Source organism: Xyrauchen texanus, chromosome 21, assembly GCF_025860055.1.
Source record: "Xyrauchen texanus isolate HMW12.3.18 chromosome 21, RBS_HiC_50CHRs, whole genome shotgun sequence".
NCBI classification, from domain to species: domain Eukaryota; kingdom Metazoa; phylum Chordata; class Actinopteri; order Cypriniformes; family Catostomidae; genus Xyrauchen; species Xyrauchen texanus.
In genome coordinates, this window is record NC_068296.1 from 23570343 (window position 1) to 23595479 (window position 25137).

The 25137-nt window shown below is 37.2% G+C and overlaps 1 protein-coding gene across 2 annotated transcripts in view; it reads right to left on the bottom strand.

The window, feature by feature from the left end:
• LOC127661612 (E3 ubiquitin-protein ligase arih1) overlaps positions 1–25137 on the bottom strand; it is a 32856-nt gene continuing 7719 nt past the window's right edge. For both annotated transcript variants that reach the window (XM_052152388.1, XM_052152387.1), the window contains exons 3-15: positions 22960–23027; positions 22732–22876; positions 15364–15456; positions 14904–14959; positions 14483–14549; positions 12421–12527; positions 9579–9621; positions 8586–8657; positions 8377–8507; positions 5634–5691; positions 4617–4877; positions 3765–3877; positions 1–2301 (exon numbers count right to left, since the gene is read on the bottom strand). In XM_052152388.1, coding sequence (XP_052008348.1) covers positions 2217–2301; positions 3765–3877; positions 4617–4877; positions 5634–5691; positions 8377–8507; positions 8586–8657; positions 9579–9621; positions 12421–12527; positions 14483–14549; positions 14904–14959; positions 15364–15456; positions 22732–22876; positions 22960–23027 — 1299 coding nt within the window. In that variant the 3' untranslated portion in view covers positions 1–2216. The remainder of the gene's footprint in view (positions 2302–3764; positions 3878–4616; positions 4878–5633; positions 5692–8376; positions 8508–8585; positions 8658–9578; positions 9622–12420; positions 12528–14482; positions 14550–14903; positions 14960–15363; positions 15457–22731; positions 22877–22959; positions 23028–25137) is intronic.

Consider the following 25137-nt stretch of genomic DNA (forward strand, 5'->3'; position numbering starts at 1 on the left):
CATTTTGCACTTTAATATTTTTCTTCAAAACGAACAACTAATTTCTTACACATTTGTACACTATGTATATAGGAAATCAAAAAATGTAATAGCGTAAAGACAAATGTAGAAAAGTATTAAAAGTTTTTGGATGTCTCAAATGAGAGTAGATGCTTATTGTTACTGTAAATGTTACATTTGGATGTTAAAGAACTACCAGACATGATCAAATAGGCATAACTGAGAAGCAAACCAGTCTGAAGGGGAGTTACACACACACAGGGGTAGTACAGCCATTCCATTTATTTTTGCAGCCTGTATGAGGCCTTACGAAATATTCTTTATGCATTATGCCTGTATGAAACTTCTAGCTCTGTATTTAATGTCAAATAATGCATGTTTACCTGGAAGAACATCTCAGCACTCCATTTACATGAAAACCAATTGCAATCATCAGTACACAATGCAGAAAGATTAATAGGCAAACAAAAAAATAACTCAATTGACAGCATTCCAAAAACTTGAATGCATATTAGTACATTTATTTTCATCTGAATTAAAGTGAAAAGTGAAAGAAAAAGTCATTGTTTGTGAGCCAAATATCCAGCCTTCCACCTGGCCCAAAAAAACTGGGAAACAAAGTCATGAGATAGAAATTGACACTTTGGCGTTGTCTGACTACTGCAACTTGATCTGCAATAACACTGTGTGCATGTCCCACCTGGGTCTAACCCTGAACCCCTGCAGAGGGGGAGTCGGTGCTTTAATGGTTGTCACGGTGTATGCAAACACAATTTGTCCAGTTTTGAACAAAGTGTACACAAATTCAACATCACAGTACAAAGGTTACACCATATTTTCCCTGCAAACAACATCATGACTCAAACGGCCCTTTGGAAACAATTTTAGGTGCAAATGCATGATTATTTGACACAAAATTAAAGCAATGAGGAGTCTCACTTTGACACAGCAGAGACTAGTTCAGCGGTGTGCAAAAATTGATAATGTGGAAAATGCCTAACCCTGTTTGTCAATGGCTCCATCAAAACACTTGACAAACGCTGTCAAGAAAGCAGCTCAACAGGCCTATCAGTACAATTTCATCTATGTGCAACCTCAAGCTGGGTCTGGGAAGAAGAATGAACTTCAGAGAGACAAAGAAAATATATAAAAGTCTATATGAGTGAATGTCACTCAATTTGGTTCTCAGAAAGTATTCATACATACTAAATCTATCTAAGGGATGACAGCAAAAGAGGAAGAGCAGAGGAAACCACTGTCCTGCTTTAAAAGCTTGAACTCTAAAGCAGCAGAAATTATTCTAGCCCCATTTCCTCCATCTATGAATGCTGCAGCGCTCACAGCTTTAGACTTAATAGTAGGCATAATGCGCCACCTTGGCATGCTCTGCTTGAATTGGCAGACTACAGCCCTGCTCAGTCTTGTAGAGCAAGAGAAACAATTGTAGGGATGGACACGGACTACTGATTTATATCAAGCATATGTCAAGTCCAAACCTCCTAAAAGGGCCGACAAAAGATAGGGAAAGACACTCAATCTACACAGCAAATATACATTTGTTTTTTAATATTTGTAAAGATAAATATCTTTAAAAATGATGCAAACACCTCCCACTCATACTCTTTAACTTCCATGCATATGCATTATTTACAAATTGAAAAATACCAATTTGTTGTCTTTTTTTCTTTTTGTGTTTATATCAGCGTTTGAAACCCCAAAGTAACTTCCTTACAATCAACATTCAGCAACCCAAACACAGATCTAGCCACACACGGTCAGAATTATTAAAGCCATTTTGAAAACAAAATAATTTTTTCCACACACGCACACAAAAAGAATATATAAAATAAAGTCAAACAGAACACGACCACAAACACAATTGAAAAGCAGGGAAAAGATTTTCAAGGGCAAGATTTTACAATGCAAGCAAAATAAAAATATTTTGTGTTTTTGTTGGATTTCTCAGTCCTGCGCTTCACGTTGCTAACAATACTGTTGTACATGTAATATTTTATTTTTAATATTCTAACTTTTTTTATTTAAATATAATTTACTCTTTATGCTTTACATGAAACAAAAGACTGAAAAAAATATGCAATGCAGGGCGGTTTGCAAGGGAGGAGGCAGCAGAGGCTCTGTGCTGCTCCGATTTCATTGCATCAGCACTCTAGTGGGTGGAGTTTCTCTCCAAGAGTCTGTGGAGTGGAGGTGTAGCCTCAATCCTCGATGTACTCCCACAGGTCTTTATCATAGCCTTCATGTACGTGTTGCAGCAGCACTCTTCGTCTGCTCTCACAGTATCTGCACACAGGAGCATCACAAGCACTAAGCGCCTATTCATATAATTTGTGCATGTCAACATTTTTAAATGAAACAATGCATCTGTATTTACTACTCACAGTCAAATATATCATACAAATAACATTGGATTTTCAAAAAGAAATAAAGACCAAATCTATAGTTTTCCAGGCCTAGAAATTTACATTTTCAATGTTTGTCCATCACCATGGGAACCCTGATAAATTTATAATTTGTATTTAAAGGGATAGTTCACCCAAAATGTTTCATTATTTCATCATTTCCCAGATGTGTATGAATCTTTTTTTCTGCAGAACACTTTTAGGAGAATATAGACTTTTAGGAGAATATATCAACGCTGTAGGTCCATACAATCCAAGTGAATGGTGACCAGACCTGTGGGAGAGAAACAGATCAATATTTACGTATTTAGTTTTTTTACTACAAATCTCCAATTTCACTTTCACTTTCAAAATGTGGAAAGCATGTGAAGGTAAAAGTAGAGATTTATAGTTTTAAAAAAAAGACTTAAATATTGATTCTTACCCACACCAATCATATCTCTTCTGAAGATATGGATTGAACCACTAGATTACTTTTATGCTGCCTTTATGTGATTTCTGGAGCTTCAAAAGGTCTGGTCACCATTCACTTGCATTATAAAAGCCAACAGTGCGGAGATATTCTTTTAAAAATCTTTGTTTGTGTTCTGCAGAAGAAACAAAGCCATAAACTTCTTGGATGGCATGGCGGTGAGTAAATGATGAGAGAATTGTGAGTTGGTGAACGATTCCTTCATCACCACTGTCGTCTTTGTCTTGCTCACTGGTTGTATGGAACTATTTTCTGAAAAGATGCTTTGGAACAATATTTATTTTGTGGGAAAAATAAGATTAGCTGTATACATAAAAAAATATTTTCCAGATTATACTTTAATAATTTGGTTTGTCCTAAATACAATGACAAATTAATGGCAATCATTTATTTACATTTACATTTATACATTTGGCAGACGCTTTTATCCAAAGCGACTTACAGTGCACTTATTACAGGGACAATCCCCCCGGAGCAACCTGGAGTTAAGTGCCTTGCTCAAGGACACAATGGTGGTGGCCATGGGGATCGAACCAGCAACCTTCTGATTAACAGTTATGTGCTTTAGCCCACTACGCCACCACCACTCCACTAATGGGATTTATCACACACAGTATACAGTAAATGGATCTGTACATTATAACAATCTCCGCAAACAGGATGACAACATATAGCTGCCTTTATACTTTAGCAAGAGGGTAATTTACCAGGGAATCGTCATATTTGGAGGTCTTTGGTATAAAAAAAAAAGTTTGAAATCCCTTGGTTTAAGTGTCATCAGACTTCAATATATACTATGCCAACGATAAGTTAATGTTGATTCATGGATGTAGTGTTGCTGTTACAAATAACAGTGCCACATGTATACTTGCCTGTATTTATCTTGTACTTTCTGCTTAATGTCCTGCAAAGAATCCTGTGAGATGTCTCGTTCCAGGTATCCAGACAGCACCTCGGTGGCATTCTCTAGATCTGCCTGGTTATTCTGGACACAAACACACAAACCAACCAACATTTAAAGCTACAGATTTACCATGTTTTAATACCATCCAAGACCTATATCAAAGCTGATGACATGCAGGCAATGACAGGTATCGATGTTTACTCCCATTCACCGCTTTCCCACTATCGGGCCAAATGAAGGCATGCTACTGCGTGCCAGGGCCAGTTACATTCCCACTGGCACTTCTAAGGCTTCAGAGTGCCTTTGGCCTGGCGATTACCCTAGGTCAACTGAAGATTGAGGTGAGTAAAAATTCCCAGGATGTGTATCCAGTGCACAATGGTACATGTACGGGAAAAAAATTTAATAAATGCGGGCACAGTACAAATCCATTAAAACGCCTATTGGACAAAGCAATAGATGGTCTGCTGGGACATTGTCCCGCTGTTAGTGGAGAGACCACTTGGGACATCATGGCAGTTAAAGTCAATGAGATGTCAACACCAACTTATCTTGCTGTTTACATTTGTTATAATCTCGATATTCTAGATAACTAGCTTCCCTCTTGCTTGTGAAATGGGAGGCGTGTGTGACGTTGGCACAGCAGCAGGATTTCGGATAACGCTGCTATTATTATGTGTTATTGGCCCGATGGTGGGAATGCATATCGATTTTGGTCTTGTGGCTTGAGGTCCGAAGGCTATTGGCCCCAGCTGGCCAGTTGATAGCTCTGGCTCGCAAAGGCCCGATAGTGGAAAAGAGGCTATAATCTCCTGTTTACCTCGAAGATAATGGACTGGTTGTTCTTCTTGAGGTAGAATGCAAAGACGTAGGTGAACATGAGCGTGGAGCGGCACTGGCACAGAACATCCACGGCTTTCTTCAGGAACTGCACCTCGATCCACGACATGTTGTGCTGCTGCATCTCCTCCATCTTCTGCTTGACCTGCGCGTACAGCTTGTGCTCGAAGCGCAAGCTCTGCATGTGGTTCATGTAGCGGTTACAGTAGAACAGGTACCTCTGCAGGGCTGCCCTGGAACGCTGCAGATCACATACGAGCAATCACATACTGCTTGGTCGGAAACTATATAATTGTAATATTAAAATGTATTAATATTAAAACTGAAGGATGTAACTTTTTTGTGTAAAACTTCTTTCTCTTATCCCAGCTTAGGATACCTAAGCCATTTATAGGTTTATTTTCTTGAGAACTGTAAAAACTGTGTCTCTGTTATGCTATGAATATTGCCCTGTTTGTTTTGAATGACCCATCTCAAGAGAGACAATAACATTTACTGGACCAATGGCATAAGTTGTGGAGGGACTTTCTGTTTGTTGGATCAACGGCAGAAGGAGGGTGTATTCAGAAATCTGTTTTGAAAGCTATGTTTATTTTTGCAATTCCGTTTGGTGGCACTAGTGGCACAGAAATTACATACTTTAGCTTTAAATAATGTTTAAATAAAAAATTAAAAATGGCAACTGTACCATTTGATCATGCAAATGTTTAATAACAAGCCCACAATTTGCATGTTTGGATACCAGCACAAATGGACACAGGGTTCCCACAATTTGCCCAATGAATTTCCATGACTTTCCCAGTCGTTTGTAATACAGTATAAGGGTTTTTAAATATCATCTTATAACAAAGTAATCTCTAGCCTAAAATAGTTTAAAGCTCCAAAAAACTAAAAACTTAAAAATATTCACTATTGAAATTTCTATTGTTCAAGTTGTAGAATTCTCTGATTTTCCAGTTTATCCATGACTGTGGAAACCCCTATTGATATTATTTACCTCTTGAGCATCCCTTGCTGCCTTGGCATCATCCTCGTTATAGCGATTACAGTTGTACCTTTGGGTAAAAACATATTCCAAGCATTAGTTTTATTTGCTACTTATGTCATCATTAGAAACATGTCTTCAAAACAATCAGAAGTTGTTTCCAAACATGCTGTGAAACACTCTGGTGGCATAGTGAAAAAACACACTGGCCTCATCACTGGGATTCTACTTCTGAATCTCAGTGATCCACAGTTTAATGTGTCACTCTCTAGGTTTTCCTAAGTGATATCTATATGTGATGGGTAAAAAGAAGTGCACAGATGACTATATGGAACAATGAGGAGGGGCAAGATAATCTGTGAGTTCTTGAGTAAAAGTGAGACCTGTTGATCAAGGATGTAATCGCTGACTTGGGAGAAGGTAGAGGAGCATTTTTGGTCATCTGAGTTTACGGAGTAATCATATGCCATGTCATTTAATGTCTTTGGAGTAGTCTTTCTATAAATGCTCATCACTATTGTTGCTTAATGTGGGCACATAACACTGTTGAATACTGGATAAAATGCTTTTTTTTTTTTTTTTTTTTAAGAAAAGAAAAATATATTTTTGAGATAAAAAATTAAAAAATAAAAAAACATTGTAATTATAGAAAATGGCTACTACAAAATACTAGTGATGGACTGAAATAAAAATACTTAGCTGAAACTGAAAATTCTGGACACACCGCAAAACTGAAAATAATAATTGTATTTAATTAAATAAATTCTAAATAGTACGTTTCGATATATTACATAATTATAATATAATTTAACATGTGTATTATAAATAATAATAATTATAAATAATTAACTTAAACTACCATAAAATCTAGGCTCAAACAACTTTAAAATATTGGATAATATTTTATAAATATTGCATTCTATAAATGTAAAAATGGACTTTTGGCAAATATAAGCACATCTTTATAAGCACAAAGTGATAATAAATTGCTTAAAAATATACAATAAAAGGACAAATGCATATTTTCCATTTCTAATAGTTTCCTTTATCTATCATTATTGCAGGTTAGTGGGGGGAAAATAAACTGGGTTTCTGACAGTGTCACTCACAGATCCAGTTTTCAATGGAAAGAATTAATTTGTGGGTATGCGCGAGACTGCAAGTGTGGGATGTCTAGTGGCTTGTATTGGACACTTCCGTGTGTTTGACATCACTGATGTAGACATGAACAGTAAGGGAGGCTATTTGAGCACTGCGTTGAGTGTGTGTACAAAACAGCCTCCCAACATCGGCACAAGCATGGGAAATGCTCTTTATTAATGTGGTAATAACATAGGCTTGAAATCTATGCCTTTTTCACGCATCTATAATCAGAAGATTTTCACGATGATTATCGATATATATCAGGATTTTTTTCAGATATAAATAGGGCTGCTCGTTGCACAATAGTATTTTTCTCTTCAGACATATTTCTCAAGACAACTTTGGTAAAGTGTGAGCGGCATAGTTAAATGGGGTCGCACACCGGATACCTCTGGTGAATGACAGCACCCTCTAAAATTAGAAACAATAATTTTCAACAAAAGGTACGAACATACCGCAAACGCACAGTGTCAACATTCTGAACATTTACATTTATGCATTTGGCAGACGCCTTTATCCAAAGCAACTTACAGTCCACTTATTACAGGGACAAACACCCCCGGAGCAACCTGGAGTTAAGTGCCTTGCTCAAGGACACAATGGTGGTGGCTGTGGGGATCAAACCAATGACCTTCTGATTACCAGTTATGTGATTTAGCCCACTACACCACCACCACTCTGAAGGGCCATGGTGTGCAACTCACATTTACACTGTCATATAGCAGATGCTTTTATCCAAAGCGACTGTCAGTTTCAAATCCGGTATATTAAAGCAACTGTTTCGGTTTACATTTTTTGGCTTTTTTCTCTTTCAGACAAAATTTCAGTGCATCCCTAAAAAATACCCACAAAACATTGTAATTATAGAAAATTGCTATTGAAATAAAAAAATAAATACACAAGCAATATTGAAGGTATAGTTCACCCACAATTGAAATTCCATTCCACACCTATGTCTTTTGTGAATAAGGTGGTGGGGATTGTGACTGTTTTGTAAAAATAATCTCTTGCATCCAAGTCTTCAAAAACCATTTGATAGCTTTGTGTAAGGAACAGACCAAAACGTATGTTGTCATTCACTGAAAATCTTCCTCTGCCTTAAAATCTGTCCCGTTAATGATACTTGCATCTTTGTTCATATGGTGGAGGCACAGCATGCACTCAACGCCATATAAGAAGAAAGAGGAGAAGAAACTGCTAACAAACTTCATCGGTTCTCACATGTATCAGCAACATGCCAGGCTGTAATAAGTTGACATGAATGAGGTTTCAGAGTTTTTGGGCAGTCTCCCACATTGCTTTAGCAATACATAGCTCTTTGAAATCCACTAATTACACAAATATTTAAAACAAACATTTTTATCTATATAACCATATTCCCTCCAGAATCTGTCCAGCGTTATGATTAATTGGCAACCCACATTAAATCAAGCTGTAAAGTCCAAAAACATGAGAGTTGGTGCGTTCTAAAGTAATAGCCAAACAGGAATGCACTTTGATGCCTTACTGCCTAAAACAACTGAATGAATTCAGTATTAATGTTACTGTCAGACTTGAAAGCTCATCAGGGAAGAGAGAGTTGAGTTGAGGTTAGCAAAGGATCTGGACTTACCAAGCAGATCCATGTGGCTCCCAGGGTCCCAGGCAAACCCAGCAGAATTCTGCTTTGCAGTTCTGGTTCCGACATACCATGTGGTTGCAGCCACCATCTTTCTCTATAGTGACGTGGCATTTCGGGCATTCCTGTCACATTACATGGCCGTTATCTCTCTGGACCATCATGATGGGAAAGATTGGCAACATCAAAGCCAAACCACTGACCTTTGTATTTGCAGCAATCCAGTTTGATGTTTCGCTGTCATCGTCACATTTCTTAATCCATTTCCTGAGCCACTGAGAAGGGAAAATAACACCAGAGGACAGTATTCGTTTAACAATATCAGGATAATTAAAGGGACAGTTCATCCGAAAATGAAAATTACGTCATTATTCAGTCACCATTCACTTTCAATTAATAAAAAAGATGTGACGAAAGTGAATGGTGACTGAAGTCAACATTCTGTCTAACCTCTCCATTTGTGTTCCATAGAAAAAAGAAAGTCTTAAAGGTTTACAATAAAATGAGGGTGAGTAAATGATGACAGAATTTTCAGTTTTGGGTGAACAAGATGGATTCATGCTATGGAATATTATATCAAAACAGCCTGTACAAGAGCAGGAAATTGTGGCAACACTTATGAAGGGTTAAATTTTTCCTCTGAGTGGAAAATGATTGTAATCCCCATATGAGAAGCACAAGGGATTCGAAGCTTCCTTTGTTTTTGCCAACAAGGCAAGTCTCTGAAGAGCCTCTTGATGCTGAGAGTAGGAGAGGTGGCAGCCTGTTCACTTTCTTTGTTCAGACAGATAAACACTTGCCATACCATATCTAGATCCCTCCCCCACCCTGCTTTCCACAGCAATTTCTACATTTAACATGTGCATTAGTTTTAAGTGCTGTCTTTTGTATACTTCAGAACACAAGTCCATTAAATCACCGCAGTGCCTACCATTTAGTCACAAACTTCATGTAGGCTTTCAGAGTTCACGTAACGAGGAGAAATTAAATAAGGGTGTAGTTATGGAAAAGTATGATCCATGTTTGTTGCGAGAAACACAATAACAACCAAAACTGTGCTAACATATGAAAAACACAAGCCACTGCAGGCAATAAACGTACAATGACAAAAAAATTGCCCGATAGATTTAAACACTCACACCCCCTTTGTGCAAATCTAACCGGCTTTAAAAATCAAATATATGGCCTGAACATACCTTACACTTTACTGGATCATGCCAATTTTCTCCACAGTTGAAGCTGCATTGGGACATTAATTGAGAGCACGTTAGCAATCTCTCTCTCATGAACATGTAAATCATCTTTGTACAAAAGCTTCTGAACAATTCATGAACACTTTGCCAAGTCTTTGTCTTGTATTTCCCTCAATTTTAAAATTAAGAAAAACACAAAAGTAGGTATTTTTGGACAATAAATAATTTAGGCCGACAAAAACGTTCAAAGAAATACAGGTATGTCCGGACATTGCATAAAACACACAGCATTGTTGATAAGAAAATGTGTTTGGGGCAAAAATTAAAGAATTCTCTGCCCACTGGACGTAATCTGTGTGTGAGGAGGGGTATAACATAACAGGTATTCAGTTTTGGAACAAGTTAGTCAGAGGGGAACTGGCTCCCCCAGCTGACCCTGGTTTCTCCAAAGGTTTTTTTTTTTCTCCACAAACATCTTGTGGAGTTTTGTGTTCCTTGCCACAGTTAACTTTGGCTTGCTCACTGGGGGCCTAAAGACAAATAATTTTTAAGGCATAAGTTTCAATCACGTTTTCAAATGAAACTGCTCAATTAGGACTTTAAGACATTACAGACATTACAGCATGATTTTCTGTAAAGCTGCTTTCAAACGGTGTGTATTGTAAAAAGTAAAATAAAAATAAGCTGGAATCAACAGCTGGTTCTTATAGAACCGGCTTTAATAAAAAAACAAATTTTAAAACTGAAACTGAATTATGACATTTGGTTCCGTTCATGCTGATGTGGACAGAACACAGTACTAAAATACTCTAACAGTAGCTACAGTGCCACAGAAAAAGACATTCTATTTGAGCTAAATCTGAACCGAATGTGATGAGAAGACTGGGTTCCGTGAAATAATATGAGACTATACTGTCTACAACAAACATACTGTGACACCAGTGTAGTCTAATTTTATAAAGAATAATTAACTTTTATGAGCTGGTTCTTTAATTTAGAAAGACTCTTTAATTAGTCTTGAACTCATGTTTTTGGTTTGAATCAGTCTAATGACAAACTCACTCCAAAAAGAACCAAAAAGTATTACAACACTAATTTGTACCTAAAGCTTGTGAGACTTAAATGAGTGTAAATACTGACTGGTTGTCACCATGATATGCAATATATAGTACAGAACCTTCTTCAAAAGTACTAAAATCATTTTTAAGGAGAATTGCTAAGGAGCCTGGGATCACGGAAATATTTGTGAATGTGAGAAAAAATAAATACGAAAATACTGAAGATCAATTATAAGAAGTTCGGAAGAATGTTCCTAGGTGCAATTATTGGGGGGGAAGAAATCTTGATGTTATCAAATATTTTCTTTAGAACATCTAGCCGCTAATGAATTTGCCTTGTCTAATAAAACAAATTGAATGCTTAAACAATGGTAAATCGTAACAATAAATGTATCTATTCATCTTTTTTTTAACTAGCAAACACATCTCAGCCTTTTTTATTTTATTTTATGAAGTGTGAGATGTGTTAATTTTAGTGACATTAACCTTCATAGGAAAATGTACTTGCTGTAAGTAACCATTTGACAACTTTTAATTTAACATTGAGGAAAAGAAGAGCCAAACTTCTGTAGACAAGAGCTTAGGGTTCTCATTGAAGAAATTACTGCAAGGAAAATAGTTCTTCTCCAGAATTATATCACATCGGAAAGTAAGAGGTGGGCATGGAAAATTGGTGGTGGACAGTCTCAACTTTCTAATGATATAATTAATGTTTCTATGGTCTCTAAAGACCTTGGAAAGAGAGAGCGTGCTATTCCACTCATCCGTTTGAATTGACTAGCATGATTGGTTACCACAATAGAAGCTTCGAAACAAAATGTACTGTTTGAATTTCGTGATAACATTTACATGGTTTGAAAGCTGAAAATAAAAAAATCAAACTTTTGGTCTAAAATCAATAATCGAAACTTCTAACTCAACATGAACTCAGTAAATTCATTAAACATCTTACTTTTGGGATTAAGACAACTGTGAGGTTATCCTATCTTTAAAAAAAAGTTTTTAAGACAAATATTTTTATTTGAATTCTTCTTAAAAAATGTATTAAGAACAATCTTAAGAAACAGATAACTTTCTTAATACGTGTTTTTGGAGAACTCCAAAAACATATTATTAACTTTTGTCATAAGTTAGAAATCAAGAAGAAAATTGTAGTTAAGAAGAATTTTCTTCTCAAGATGTTTCGTTAATCAGGCCCCAGAATCTGTAAGTGGAATTGGAATAAAGACCAGCATCATTAAATACCTTCCAATTCCCAATCTTACTCTGCTTCACAAAATTAAACATGATGTATGATATTCTTCCGATCTTAAAATACTTTCACCTATTGAAACTTTAAGTAAGCAATTCATAAGTTGATAACCCTAAAAAGTGTAAACACTGTGGTGCCATCAAATAATTTCCCTGTTTATTTGAGCTCTCCGAACAGCCCAACATACCAATAATGGCTCAACCAATGGCATAAAGTGGGAGTGGAAGCATCTGTTGGTTTGACCAATGGCAAACAAGAAACATATTTGAAAACAGTTACTATTGTTGCAATTGAGTTTGGTGACGGTAGTAGCACATCAATTACACATTTCACCTTTAAAAGGACAAGTAAAGGTCTTCAAACAGGTTGCTGTAATAACTGGATATGGTTAACCAGTGTCATCTAGGGAAGCAGTGTCCTGTGTTCTAGTGTGTCATTGGCCTGATAGAACATCTCTGAGCTGGTGGAAGCCCTAAACCTGATCTGAGGTCAAGCTCCAGAAGTATCTGATCTCATCAGCTGTTCAGTGTCTTACCAAAACTGCCGACCACACTTGCATCGTACAGGTTTGGCATCTGGGTACTGTACTTTGACAACGTGATGACAGTCAGGTGCCGGACACCATTTTAACAGTCGGTTGCACTGCAGAGGAAGAGGGATAACAGTAAACAAACTTTTCACCAAAGAAGTCTCAATTGATACAGTACAGTACAGTACATAATTCTGTATAACTTTTTTGTTTGGTTTTGCATGATAAAACAAAATCTATTAAAAAATTAAGACAAAAAAGTATGTGGACACTTTTACATTGTTAGAACGTGTCTATTATGATGAACTACACCTGTGGTTACTCTATTAGGACAGCTACAGGTCCTTCTCAAAAAATTAGCATATTGTGATAAAGTTCATTATTTTCCATAATGTATTGATAAAAATTAAACTTTCATATATTTTAGATTCATTGCACACCAACTGAAATATTTCAGGTCTTTTATTGTTTTAATACTGATGATTTTGGCATACAGCTCATGAAAACCCAAAATTCCTATCTCAAAAAATTAGCATATCATGAAAAGGGTCTCTAAATGAGCTATTAACCTAATCATCTGAATCAACTAATTAACTCTAAACACCTGCAAAAGATTCCTGAGGCTTTTAAAAACTCCCAGCCTGTTGCATTACTCAAAACCGCAATCATGGGTAAGACTGCCGACCTGACTGCTGTCCAGAAGGCCATCATTGACACCCTCAAGCAAGAGGGTAAGACACAGAAAGAAATTTCTGAACAAATAGGCTGTTCCCAGAGTGCTGTATCAAGGCACCTCAGTGGGAAGTCTGTGGGAAGGAAAAAGTGTGGCAAAAACGCTGCACAACGAGAAGAGGTGACCGGACCCTGAGGAAGATTGTGGAGAAGGACCGATTCCAGACCTTGGGGACCTCATGGAAGCAGTGGACTGAGTCTGGAGTAGAAACATCCAGAGCCACCGTGCACAGGCGTGTGCAGGAAATGGGTTACAGGTGCCGCATTCACCAGGTCAAGCCACTTTTGAACCAGTGGCTACAGAGAAGCAGCACTGGACTGTTGCTCAGTGGTCCAAAGTACTTTTTCGGATGAAAGCAAATTTTGCATGTCATTCGAAATCAAGGTGCCAGAGTCTGGAGGAAGACTGGGGAGAAGGAAATGCCAAAATGCCTGAAGTCCAGTGTCAAGTACCCACAGTCAGTGATGGTCTGGGGTGCCATGTTAGCTGCTGGTGTTGGTCCACTGTGTTTTATCAAGGGCAGGGTCAATGCAGCTAGCTATCAGGAGATTTTGGAGCACTTCATGCTTCCATCTGCTGAAAAGCTTTATGGAGATGAAGATTTCATTTTTCAGCACGACCTGGCACCTGCTCACAGTGCCAAAACCACTGGTAAATGGTTTACTGACCATGGTATTACTGTGCTCAATTGGCCTGCCAACTCTCCTGACCTGAACCCCATAGAGAATCTGTGGGATATTGTGAAGAGAAAGTTGAGAGACGTAAGACCCAACACTCTGGATGAGCTTAAGGCCGCTATCGAAGCATCCTGGGCCTCCATAACACCTCAGCAGTGCCACAGGCTGATTGCCTCCATGCCACGCCGCATTGAAGCAGTCATTTCTGCAAAAGGATTCCCGACCAAGTATTGAGTGCATTTAACTGAACATAATTATTTGAAGGTTGACTTTTTTGTATTAAAAACACTTCTTTTATTGGTCGGATGAAATATGCTAATTTTTTGAGATAGGAATTTTGGGTTTTCATGAGCTGTATGCCAAAATCATCAGTATTAAAACAATAAAAGACCTGAAATATTTCAGTTGGTGTGCAATGAATCTAAAATATATGAAAGTTTAATTTTTATCATTACATTATGGAAAATAATGACCTTTATCACAATATGCTAATTTTTTGAGAAGGACCTGTATATGAACCTGAGGGAGATTGACTTGCAGATGTCACCATTTGATATTTTGTCATCTAATGCATTGGCATTTGGATATTTTTAAGTGTCCAAATACTTCATGGGGCCACCATGTATAATAGTGACTTTAAGGTGAAACAAATTCCTACCTCTACAAAACTATTGGTTATTAAATGCTGGTACTTCAACTTCACTTTTGAATCTGTAATCAGTCGCCTGGAGAAAGAATATAAAAATATTTAGATCATGGAAAAAACAGTCATGCATACTTCTTAATACTAGCCTATATTTATTACACACCAAAGGCAAGTGCACACTAAAGGATCACACTCTGTTCCTGCATAACAAAATAAGCAGGGAGATCATATGTAGGTTAAGACAACTGTGCAGATCAAGAATAATCTAATTGAATCGACAGGAGGTGGCATGTTGTGACACACCTTTAGCAAGGTGTCCTAGTTAAGCCTTCAGTAAACTCTATAACACATTAAAGGAACTAGACAGCTCATTCAATGAGGTTTTCAGATATCACAAGCAATGATATTTGAGATTATTTTCTCAAACACTTACATGACCGTGTTGTCATCCACCAGAATATCACAGCTATGAGCAGGACAGGAAATAGTCTAGAATGGAAACAACAAGCTTGTGTTACAATAGGTCAGAAGAACAGGCAAAATGTCAGTTGGCATGCAGAGAAAAGCTTTTATAGCAAGCATGAATAGATAAGAACTAAATAGCTGCAGGATTTACACAAGCCTATCAGCTTCGCTGAGACTGTCAGGCTCCACTGACAGACACTATGTACTCATACAAGCTGCAAGAAACGAAAATCTGCAAATTCAGCATACTAAACAAAACAAAAAAATAATACACAGGATATTTCTGGAAAGATTTTTATGACATTAAGGCATATTCCAGACATTAATGCAAATTCTAGACCAAGAGACTGTTGATGGTTTAGTACCTCGGAGTTAGTCGAAGGTCTGAAGGCATTTGTGCTATATTTACTAAGACTTGGAATATGTACCTGTCCCATTCCTTCCTCTATGATTTTGGTGGTTAAGTAATCTCCCCAGCACTGCATGCAAAACTTGTGCCCACATTCCAGACCGGTGAAGTACTGCAAAAGAACAACCACAACACAAATTTAGATTGGGAAAGTTACAAATAATGAATCAAGCAAGCTCTGACATTAGTAAAAATAGTGATTATTTTTCTCAACATTGAGAAATCTTTTTTTTTTTTTTTACATCATTTTAACTTAACAGGACAGTGAAGTTGTTACAGTAAACAATAGGCGTGACAGGGCAGACTCAAATCTAGATTGCTTGTACTTAAAGCTGACGTGTCATTTTTTCAATATTAAAATTCTATACTTTATTTTGTAGGTTGATTTCACCTAAAAACTTAAAGGCGATATAAGGAAATATCTGTTCGACATAGCGACCTGTCCAGCCAAACAGCAGCACTAGCACTACCAATAGCAAGTTTGGGACAGAACAATTTGTTTGTACAATCAAATAGAAAACCAGAGTTTTCTGGAATCTGTTAGAAAACAGTGTTTATTAATGCAATTCCGTTTGGTGATGCAATTCCTCTTGCGTGACGCAAGCATGTTCATTTGGTCATGTGAGAACTGACCAAAGTCTTTCTAGCAAGTCAGTCCACTGTCAGCCATTTTTGGAACACTCCCAGGAGACTATTTTCAGTCATGATAGTGCAGCTCCTAAACTTGAATGGGAAAGACTGAAATCTCAATCAAAAAACATATTTCAAATCAGCAATAAAAAATGTAATCATAAATTGTGCTTCTTTACCTCATTTTACACTAAAACATGCAACATTCCCGGCTCGTATAGCTAATGCGCATGTGCATTCTAGAGTTGATTTATAGCTGATGTCTATCTAAAATGTGATTGGCTCTTTTATCTGTGAGGCGGGACTTCCTTTTTACACATGACCGTTGGGCGCTTAGAGCTCTTGGTTAAGCGTTCCAATTTCTCCCATAAACAGTCTACGGAACTGACACGATTAAACCGGAAGTCGATTTTTTACAAGAGAATGCGGTTCACAAGCATCATTGTTTTTGCTTTCACTTAAACATGACAGTGTGCTTGTGTCACGTGAGAGGCAGAACAGAGTCTTCTCATGAATGGGCTTGCTATAAATAATTATAGCAAAAAAGGATTTAAATATTGATATTTGTTCTCACACAAACTGATCGTATTGCTTTAGAAGACATTAATTTAACTACTGGAGTGGTTTGGATTAATTTTACAATGATTTTATGTGCTTTTTGAAGCTTTAAAGTGCTGATCACCACCCACTTGCATTGTATGTACGTAGAGAGCTGAGATATTCTTCTATAAATCTTCGTTTGTGTTCTGCTGAAGAAAGTCATACACATCTGGGATGGCATGAGGGTGAGGACCTGCACCGTCCACCAGACCACATCAACAAATGTCTTTCCTGTTTTTAAGGTGGTCAACAATCTTAGCAAATTTAACTCAATAACATAATAGTAAATGACAAACACTGCACTACACTGCCCATAACATGTAAAAATTAAAAAATAAAATAAAAAAAATAATGAGTGCAACTTGTGTGTGAAACACAATGAGCTTTGTTCCCTTCAACAGATCGATACAGCCAACAAGACTGTTTTGTTGCTTTGGCTCAGATACAAATCTTACAAAGCAGTTCTGAACAGGATACAAAAGAGTCAGCTATACTGCTTATCTACTACTCTAACAAAGTATCCCTTTGTCATGTGTTTATTGTCTCTGGCTCCTGTGTAGTAAAGGCCAGATTCTCTCTCAAGGGGAACATAAGATGTGTTAATGAGGATAAATCAGCTTAATATTTGTGATAGGTCTGATGCAAGCAGAGCATTGCTAACAACAACATCACAGGCACTAATGGTATGTAGAGAACATCTCATGAGAACTGAGTGGTGGTCAGCTTCAAATGAATGAATACATGAAGATCAAAATGAGAATTTGACATCAAGTACAATTAAATGGCCTAATAAAACAATATATTACATATTCCCACAATCTAATTACAACTCTGTTACGCAGAACTATCAATATCAAACCTTGGACAGTTACATGATGCCTGGAATAAAAGATGCATTCAGTAAAATTTGTCCTCATAAAAAGTTTTACTCAAAAATATATACATTTATCCATTTTTCAAAGCCAAGATCCATGTCAGTAGCCTTATAAAATCTGTTTTATTTTTACTACAAGCTGGGCTGCCTCATTAGGGCCATAGTATTGAGATCACATGATCAGCCAAACACTACTCATTTAATCTCAGAATCCCCACTATTATTAAACATTTTCGATCACAGGATAAATTAATCATGGCTGACAGAGTATATAAATTTTTTACAATAGTAATGGCAAATCTTGCTTTTGCATGAGTATAAATCAGAGACATATTGGCCAATGCAACACAAAAATGACTGAGTGTACCTTTAAGTTGCATTGTGTAACCCCAAATTAACCTTGAAAACCTCACAGTTTATTTTAAGCACACAAGCAGTGTGACATGAACTTCCACTGGTTGCTGCTACCGTTTAATACTTCATAGTCACGATTCAAAGATTGAATAGAATGAACAGCTCCCAAATCCCAGCTGCAGATTAATCCAGAGTTTCTTTCAGATAGCTGCTGTCTCTCATAAAAAATATGATCAAAACAATACATGCATCCATGCACACACTAAATCTATCCTCTCTCTTTCACTCAAACACACAAACCATTTCTCAGGGTTCCCTGCACATCCCAAGACCAGCTTGTTCCTCTGCTCTGTTGCTTTGTATACAATGAGTAATCCAATGAAGAGATTAGTGGTGAAGAGATTAGTAGAAATCCTTCTTCCCAGCTGAGAAACTGTAGTGTGTAGCACAGAGTGGCCTAACATGCAAACACAGATATGTATAAATGCGGAGCACATCACCTCATGCTTATCTCACAATGCAACAGCATTAAGTCCATTTGGAAAACAACCGGTGCACAATGCTAAGCAATTCACAACACCCAATGAAATCTTGGACCACTGAATGGGTTTCCTAAAAGTAGGCACAGATGATATCTGCGGGCATTGTTATGTTCTGCACTGATTTTGGGAGGAAATCTGCAATATTCTGTGAAATAGTTTTGAATGTCAGGGTTCTTACGTTTGTTGAGCTATGAATTTCAAGGACTTTTCCATGAACTTTCCACTTATTTGTGATTATTGTATAAGGATTTTTAAGACTCATTCAGACAATTTTGTAAACCAATTTGACCGATTCATTAAAAAGGACTAACTAATTATGTGCTCACAAATCAAACATCATTATGGCTTGCAAGCAAGTTTACTTGTTTGTTTAGCAATATTTTAGCCACAGACATACATTGCATTCAGAAAGTATTCAGACCAATTCATTTGTTTCACATTTTGTTATGTTACAGCCTTATGCTAAAATGCTTTTAATTATTGTTTTTCACATCAATCTACACTCCATACCCCATAATGACAAAGCAAAAAAATATTTTTGATAACTTTTATTAAAAGCAAATTTATTAAAAAGAAAAAACGGAAATACTACAATGACATAAGTATTCAGACCCTTAACTCATTTCTTAGTTGAAGCACCTTTGGCAGTGATTACAGCCTCAAGTCTTTTTGGGAATGATGCGATAAGCTATGCACACCTGTATTTAGGGATTTTCTGCCATTCTTCTCTGCAGATCCTCTCAAGCTCTGTCAGGTTGGATGGGGACCATCGGTGGACAGCCAATTTCAGTGTCCAATCTTAGGTCCTGAGCACTCTGGACCAGGTTTTCATTAAGGATATCTCTGTATTTTACTGCATTCTGCTTTCCTTCAACCCTGACCAGACCCCAGTTCCCCAGTCCCCCAGTTCCTGCCGCTGAAAAACACCACCACAGCATGATGCTACCACCATGCTTCACTATTGGGATGCTATTGCATAGGTGATGAGCAGTGCCTGGTTTCCTCCAGACACGATGCTTGGAACTGAGGCCAAACAGTTCAATCTTCATTACATCAAACCAGAGAATTTTGTTTCTTTTTTTTCTTTTTTTTTATGTGTGTCTTACACTGATGAGAGGCTTCTGTCTGCCATAAAGTCCAGATCGGTGGAGTGTTGCAGTGATGGTTGTCCTTCTCGAAGTTTCTTCCATCTCCACACATGATCTCTGGAGCGCAACCATCAGGTTCTTGGTCACCTCTCTTACCAAGGCCCTTCTCCCCCAATTGCTCAGTTAACAATGAAGGGGTCTGAATACTTTCCGAATGCACTGTATTTTAGAGCCAAGAATAACTAGCATAATTAATGTATAGAGCCTATTCATTTTAGAAATGTTAAAGAGTTAAGAGAGTAATTTATTTGTTAGTTTTTTTAAATGGGCAATTTTTTAATTCCTTGATATTGCCATGACTGTGTGAACCCTGAAGTATATAAGCGTGTATATATATATATATATATATATATATATATATATATATATATATATATATATAAAGGTAAATGTGTTAAAACCAGTGCATGAAATTAACTTTTTTGCCAACCAGCCACAGTTGCGGGTAAATGGCAATTTTTTTTATTCTATTCTGCTCACTAAACTTTTACTGTGTGGTTATCTGAGTTACATGGCTTTCAGTCAGCTCAAACCAGTCTGGCCATTCTCCATGACCTATATAATCAACAAGGTTTTTCTGTCCACAGGACTGCCACTCACTTTTTTGCTTGGCATCATTCTGAGTAAACTCTAGAGACTGCTGTGTGTGAAAATCCCAGGAGATCACCATTTACAGAAATACTCATCTGAAACCAACAATCATACCATGGTCCAAATCACTGAGCTCACATTTTTTTCCTATTTTGATGGTTGATGTGAACATTAACTGAAGCTCCTGACCCATCTATGCATGGATTAATGCATTGCCCTGCTGCCACACGATTGGCTGATTAGATAATTCCATGAACAAGTAGGTGTACAGTTGTTCCTAATAAAGTGCGTATATACAGTACTGTGCAAAAGTCTTCACAAAAACATTTGCCTTAAGATTGTTATTTATATTTTCAGCTTTAGTGTGTCAATAGGAAATACATTTTAGACTCACAAACATTCATTTTGCAAATAGAATAGAAGAACAGGGAGCCCTGCGACAGATGTCATGGTCCCCCAAAAAAGCCCCCCACTGAATACTGAGTCAGACTGGGATTACAAGAAGAGACTGAAGCAATTGAGACCTAAATAGATAGAAGAACTGTGGCAAATTCTCTAAGAAGCTCGGAACATCCTATCTGCCAACAACCAAGAAAGACTGTGTCCAGGTGTACCTAGGAGAATTGGTGCCATTCTGAAGGCAAAATTGATCACACCAAATATTATGTTTACTGGACTTTGTATGATGTTAATTGAAAAAAATTGCATTATTTTTGAAGACATCCTGTGTGTATATATGTATATACACACACATAACCAACAGTTAGTTCCGGTCCTCAAATCTGATTGGCCGAGAGATGTTCCATGAGCACTGATGTTGACAGGATCAGCACTCGGACGCTTCACTGTGTGTGTGTGTGTATCACTCCGCTTGTATTCGTGCCATTCTAAACTAAGGTGTAAGAGCAGTATATATCTGTTAGGAGTGAAATTACATATGTTAGCCAGTAGGTTGTGGCAAAAGATCATTTTTGTGTGTAATATGAGCCAGTTGGTGACGTAAAGCAAATCCATTAGTCATTGTTTACATAGAACAGCGCTCCATGATCGCTCGTATTACCACTACATTACTTAAGCTAGGACATTGTTTTAAATGGCTTTAAATGAACAATTTTAGGATTAAGGCTCATTGCAGCTGAGAGACACAAAGGACTGTTTGATTACAGAACTCGAGGCGCTTACCGAGTTTCCACATTGGATACATACTGTTTAAAAATGGCAGAGGACATCAGCTGTTTCTATAGTGATCGACTCTTGCATGGCTACCACGAAATAGGGAGAAATACCGACGCTAAGAAACCTGAGAAAGCTTACCAACAGAACCCTGAGAGCATATCTGCTTGGGAGTGGCAACAGGTGACACACACACACACGCGCGCGCGCTCACACACACACGCGCGCGCGCTCTCTCTCTATCTCTCTCTAACACACACACACACACACACACACACAAAGACATGCACAAACCCATCAATCCATCCTTGTTTATCCAATAACTTGTTCTTATTTCTGAAGTGAACTTTTTGAATTATTAATGAAGGCTTGGACGCATCATTTGTTTTGAAGCAGCAACGGCAGGTTCCTAATTTTTTTAAATGTACTTGTTCGTTGAACTGTTGTATATAAGCAATATAACACTCACAATCGAGTTTTCACTATTTCTTCTCAGTCATTCATCTGTAAATAAGTTAAATATATATTCAAGTAATATCACATGAGCAAGAGTGCGATATGGCCCTACATCAGCACTGCTGTAATTACCTACCTGTGGTCGAATCACAGCAGTGCTGATGTAGGGCCATATCGCACTCTTGCTCATGTGATATTACTTGAATATATATTTATGTAACTTATTTTTTTATGTTATTTTATAATATAAATCTAACATAATACCAGGCCATTATTAGTATCATAATGATCATTTTGCAACATTTAAATGGAGGCTAAAAAGTAGACAAGCAGAGAAGAGAAACTTCTTGTTCAAGAACCATTTCGGGGGGGATGACACATATGACAATTCACCTGTAGTCCCAATGTAGTTACATCCTGAGATGGTCTGATATCATATACCGTTCTCATAGATGACAATATTCTTGCAAATTGTTCCCAGATGAATGACAGAGAAGAAATAGTGAAAACTCGTCATATGCTCATGTTTCACACGTGAGAGCAAATAAACTTGTGAAAACATGGCGAATAAGAAAAGCGCAACGAAGTGCAACTTTGTGTCTAATGGCAATTCTTGTCATTTGTCACTCTGTGATGTTTTACAGGTTGCCTGCCACAGTGCTGGGTATGTGACCAAAATTCCCACCACTCTGCATGCAATTTGGGGGGTAACGGGTGCTAATTTCATACGCTGGTTAAAACGCAACTGAGTATTACACTTATTGGTGTTATTAAATAACACTTAATATAGCTGAAAGCATTATCAAATTAGCCAAAATTTCCCATAAAAAGACCCAAGGGGAAGGGGATGCACAGAATTGTGTGAATGAAGAGTGTTCAAATTGAGGAATTCTCCAAAGCCACTTTCTGCAGAGTTCTGCTGGTGAAAATTCTGTGGACCTGTTTATAATCTATCAGCAGTATGTGGAAACAGACTAATCAGAGAAAATCAAAAAGTGATTCCACTGGGGGACACTCACCGAGTTAGGATAGTTGAGATAACAAATCTGACATGGCATGTCCTGTGCCGACGATCTTGTGTTCATGAGGCGCGTCCGAGACTTTTTGCTGGGGTTTATAACATGACACTCTGAAAACAGCTTGTCCAGGTTACCGTCAAAGTACCTGCAGAGAGATAAAGGTAAAATTCTTCAAAAATGTTGCTGGTCCTGAAAAGAAATCATGAAATGGCACTGGAGAATATATACCTCTCCATCAGCTTTTCTTTGTCCCAGTTGAAATGACTAAGTAGTATTCTAGTAATTGTAGCAGGATTCTGTAATGAGAGAGATATGCGTTCAGCATTAGGCACTGGATTACACAGAAAAACAAGCTTTACATTTGAACTGCTTGACAGCTGAAGTTGAAGAAATCACAAACATTCCAAGCCAGACTAATATTTTTTTAGATGTTTGATGATCCTCTAGGCAAAAAATGTAGGTCTAATCAGTTAGAAATAAAGCCAGAGTAAGTCAGAACAGGGTGAAGGTCTGAGATGAGTTTGGTGAATGTAGCTTAAACACACATTTAAAAAAAATGTGTGTGGGGGGGGTGTCCCTAACACACATTTGAACAAAAACAGCATGATGGCTCTGTTAAGACAACATAATCAAATTAATTTAGGCTATAGTGCTGATGTTTTATAATTCAATTACTCTTCTTCTGTGTACACAACTTAATGGGAACAGGTCAATAGTAATGCATTCCAGATTAATTTATTGGTTGTTTGAATGGACCTCATACTTCTGTATTGTTAGAAAGACAAAGCCTGATCTGCAACACTCCATCAAAAGGTTTATCTGGGCAAACATGTCAAAGTGCATAATATTGACAGGTCATCCAGACTCCTAAAAGGATCTAAAGGATATGGGGGGACATGACCAGCAGAACTTTCTGATTTGCAACCACACTTAGCTGTTCTCATTCCAGCTCTTGGAGATCAACCTTCCAACAGAGTTCATTTCAAAACCTGAATCAAGCACTCCTGAACCAGCAAGCCAAGGTCTTCAGATTGACTTAAAAATGTCAACAGGTGTTTTACCGCAGGGAAGAAACTAAACTCTGCAGAAAGATAGTTCCCTGTATTAGGACAATCAAACAGAGCAAGCAAGCAAGCACTGGTTTATTTGAAAACAATACATACTCTGTGACATAATGTTGATTACCACAAAAAATATATATAAATGAAATATTTTAACTTCTTTGTACTTTTCTTTAAAAAAAATTAATAAATTCAAAATTACATTGTATCACTTAAAATGGAAGTGAAATCATAATTTTTTACAGTCATTTTAGGGTTTTTACATTGTCATGGCAACGAAGTTGTAAAATATGATATAACTTTACACAGAAAAGGTTAGTAAGCGATTTCATCACACTAAAATCATGTTAACACACATATTGTTTAAGCCTTGTTACTATACTTTTTAAATAGTGAGTATTTGAACATTTATGGATTGGTCCCCATTCACTTCCTAAATTCTGGGCTGAATTTAGCTTTTTTTTAAAGAAACGGAGGGACGAGTGGAAATTTATTTTTGTGATAATCAACATTATGACACAAATTCTGTCGATTGAGCTTAACTTGTATTGAACCCGGAATATTCCTTTAATTCCTGAACGGATATCATAGAACTTAAACTGTACGAAGTGAATCACAGGCACAGGTTGATATCACTAAAACTCTTATTTTTTTAACCACTCCACAGAATTCATATTAGCAATCTATAGTTTTGACAAGTTGTTTTGGACATCTACTTTGTACATGACAAGTAATTTGTCCAACAATTTTTTACAGACAGATTGTTTCACTTTTAATTGACTATATCACAATTCCAGTGGGTCAGAAGTTTACATACACCAAGTTTCCTGTGCCTTTTAGCAGCTTGGAAAATTCCAGAAAATTATGTCAAGCATTTAGACCAGTGTTTCCCAACCTTTTTTCTGCCACAGCACAGTTTTTAGGACTAAACATTTCTATGGCACACTACTATCGCACATAGGCTAACCATCGTCAGTATTTTTCCTTTTCAAGAACGTGTCCATGTTTTCTGTCTGTCTTAGTATTGTGTTTACTTTTAATGTTTGAAATTTAGCTAGTCACTCAGAGTTGTTCATGACCGAAATCTACCAAGAGATTTTATAGTGTTTAAGCATTAAAGGACAAAGCAGATCTATAATCTTCCTTCAGTCTGAGCATTATTTTTCATCCAAAAAAACAACAATAATAGTGAGTTTCAATAACGTCCTTACCTTCTCCTTTATTAAAACTTGCATGGTTACAAATGTACTGACTTCAGTATAAGAATTATTAACACAAAGCAGATCTACGGTATCATTTCCTACAGTAGACCATTTAAACTGCTGAGCATGACTTTTATCAGAAA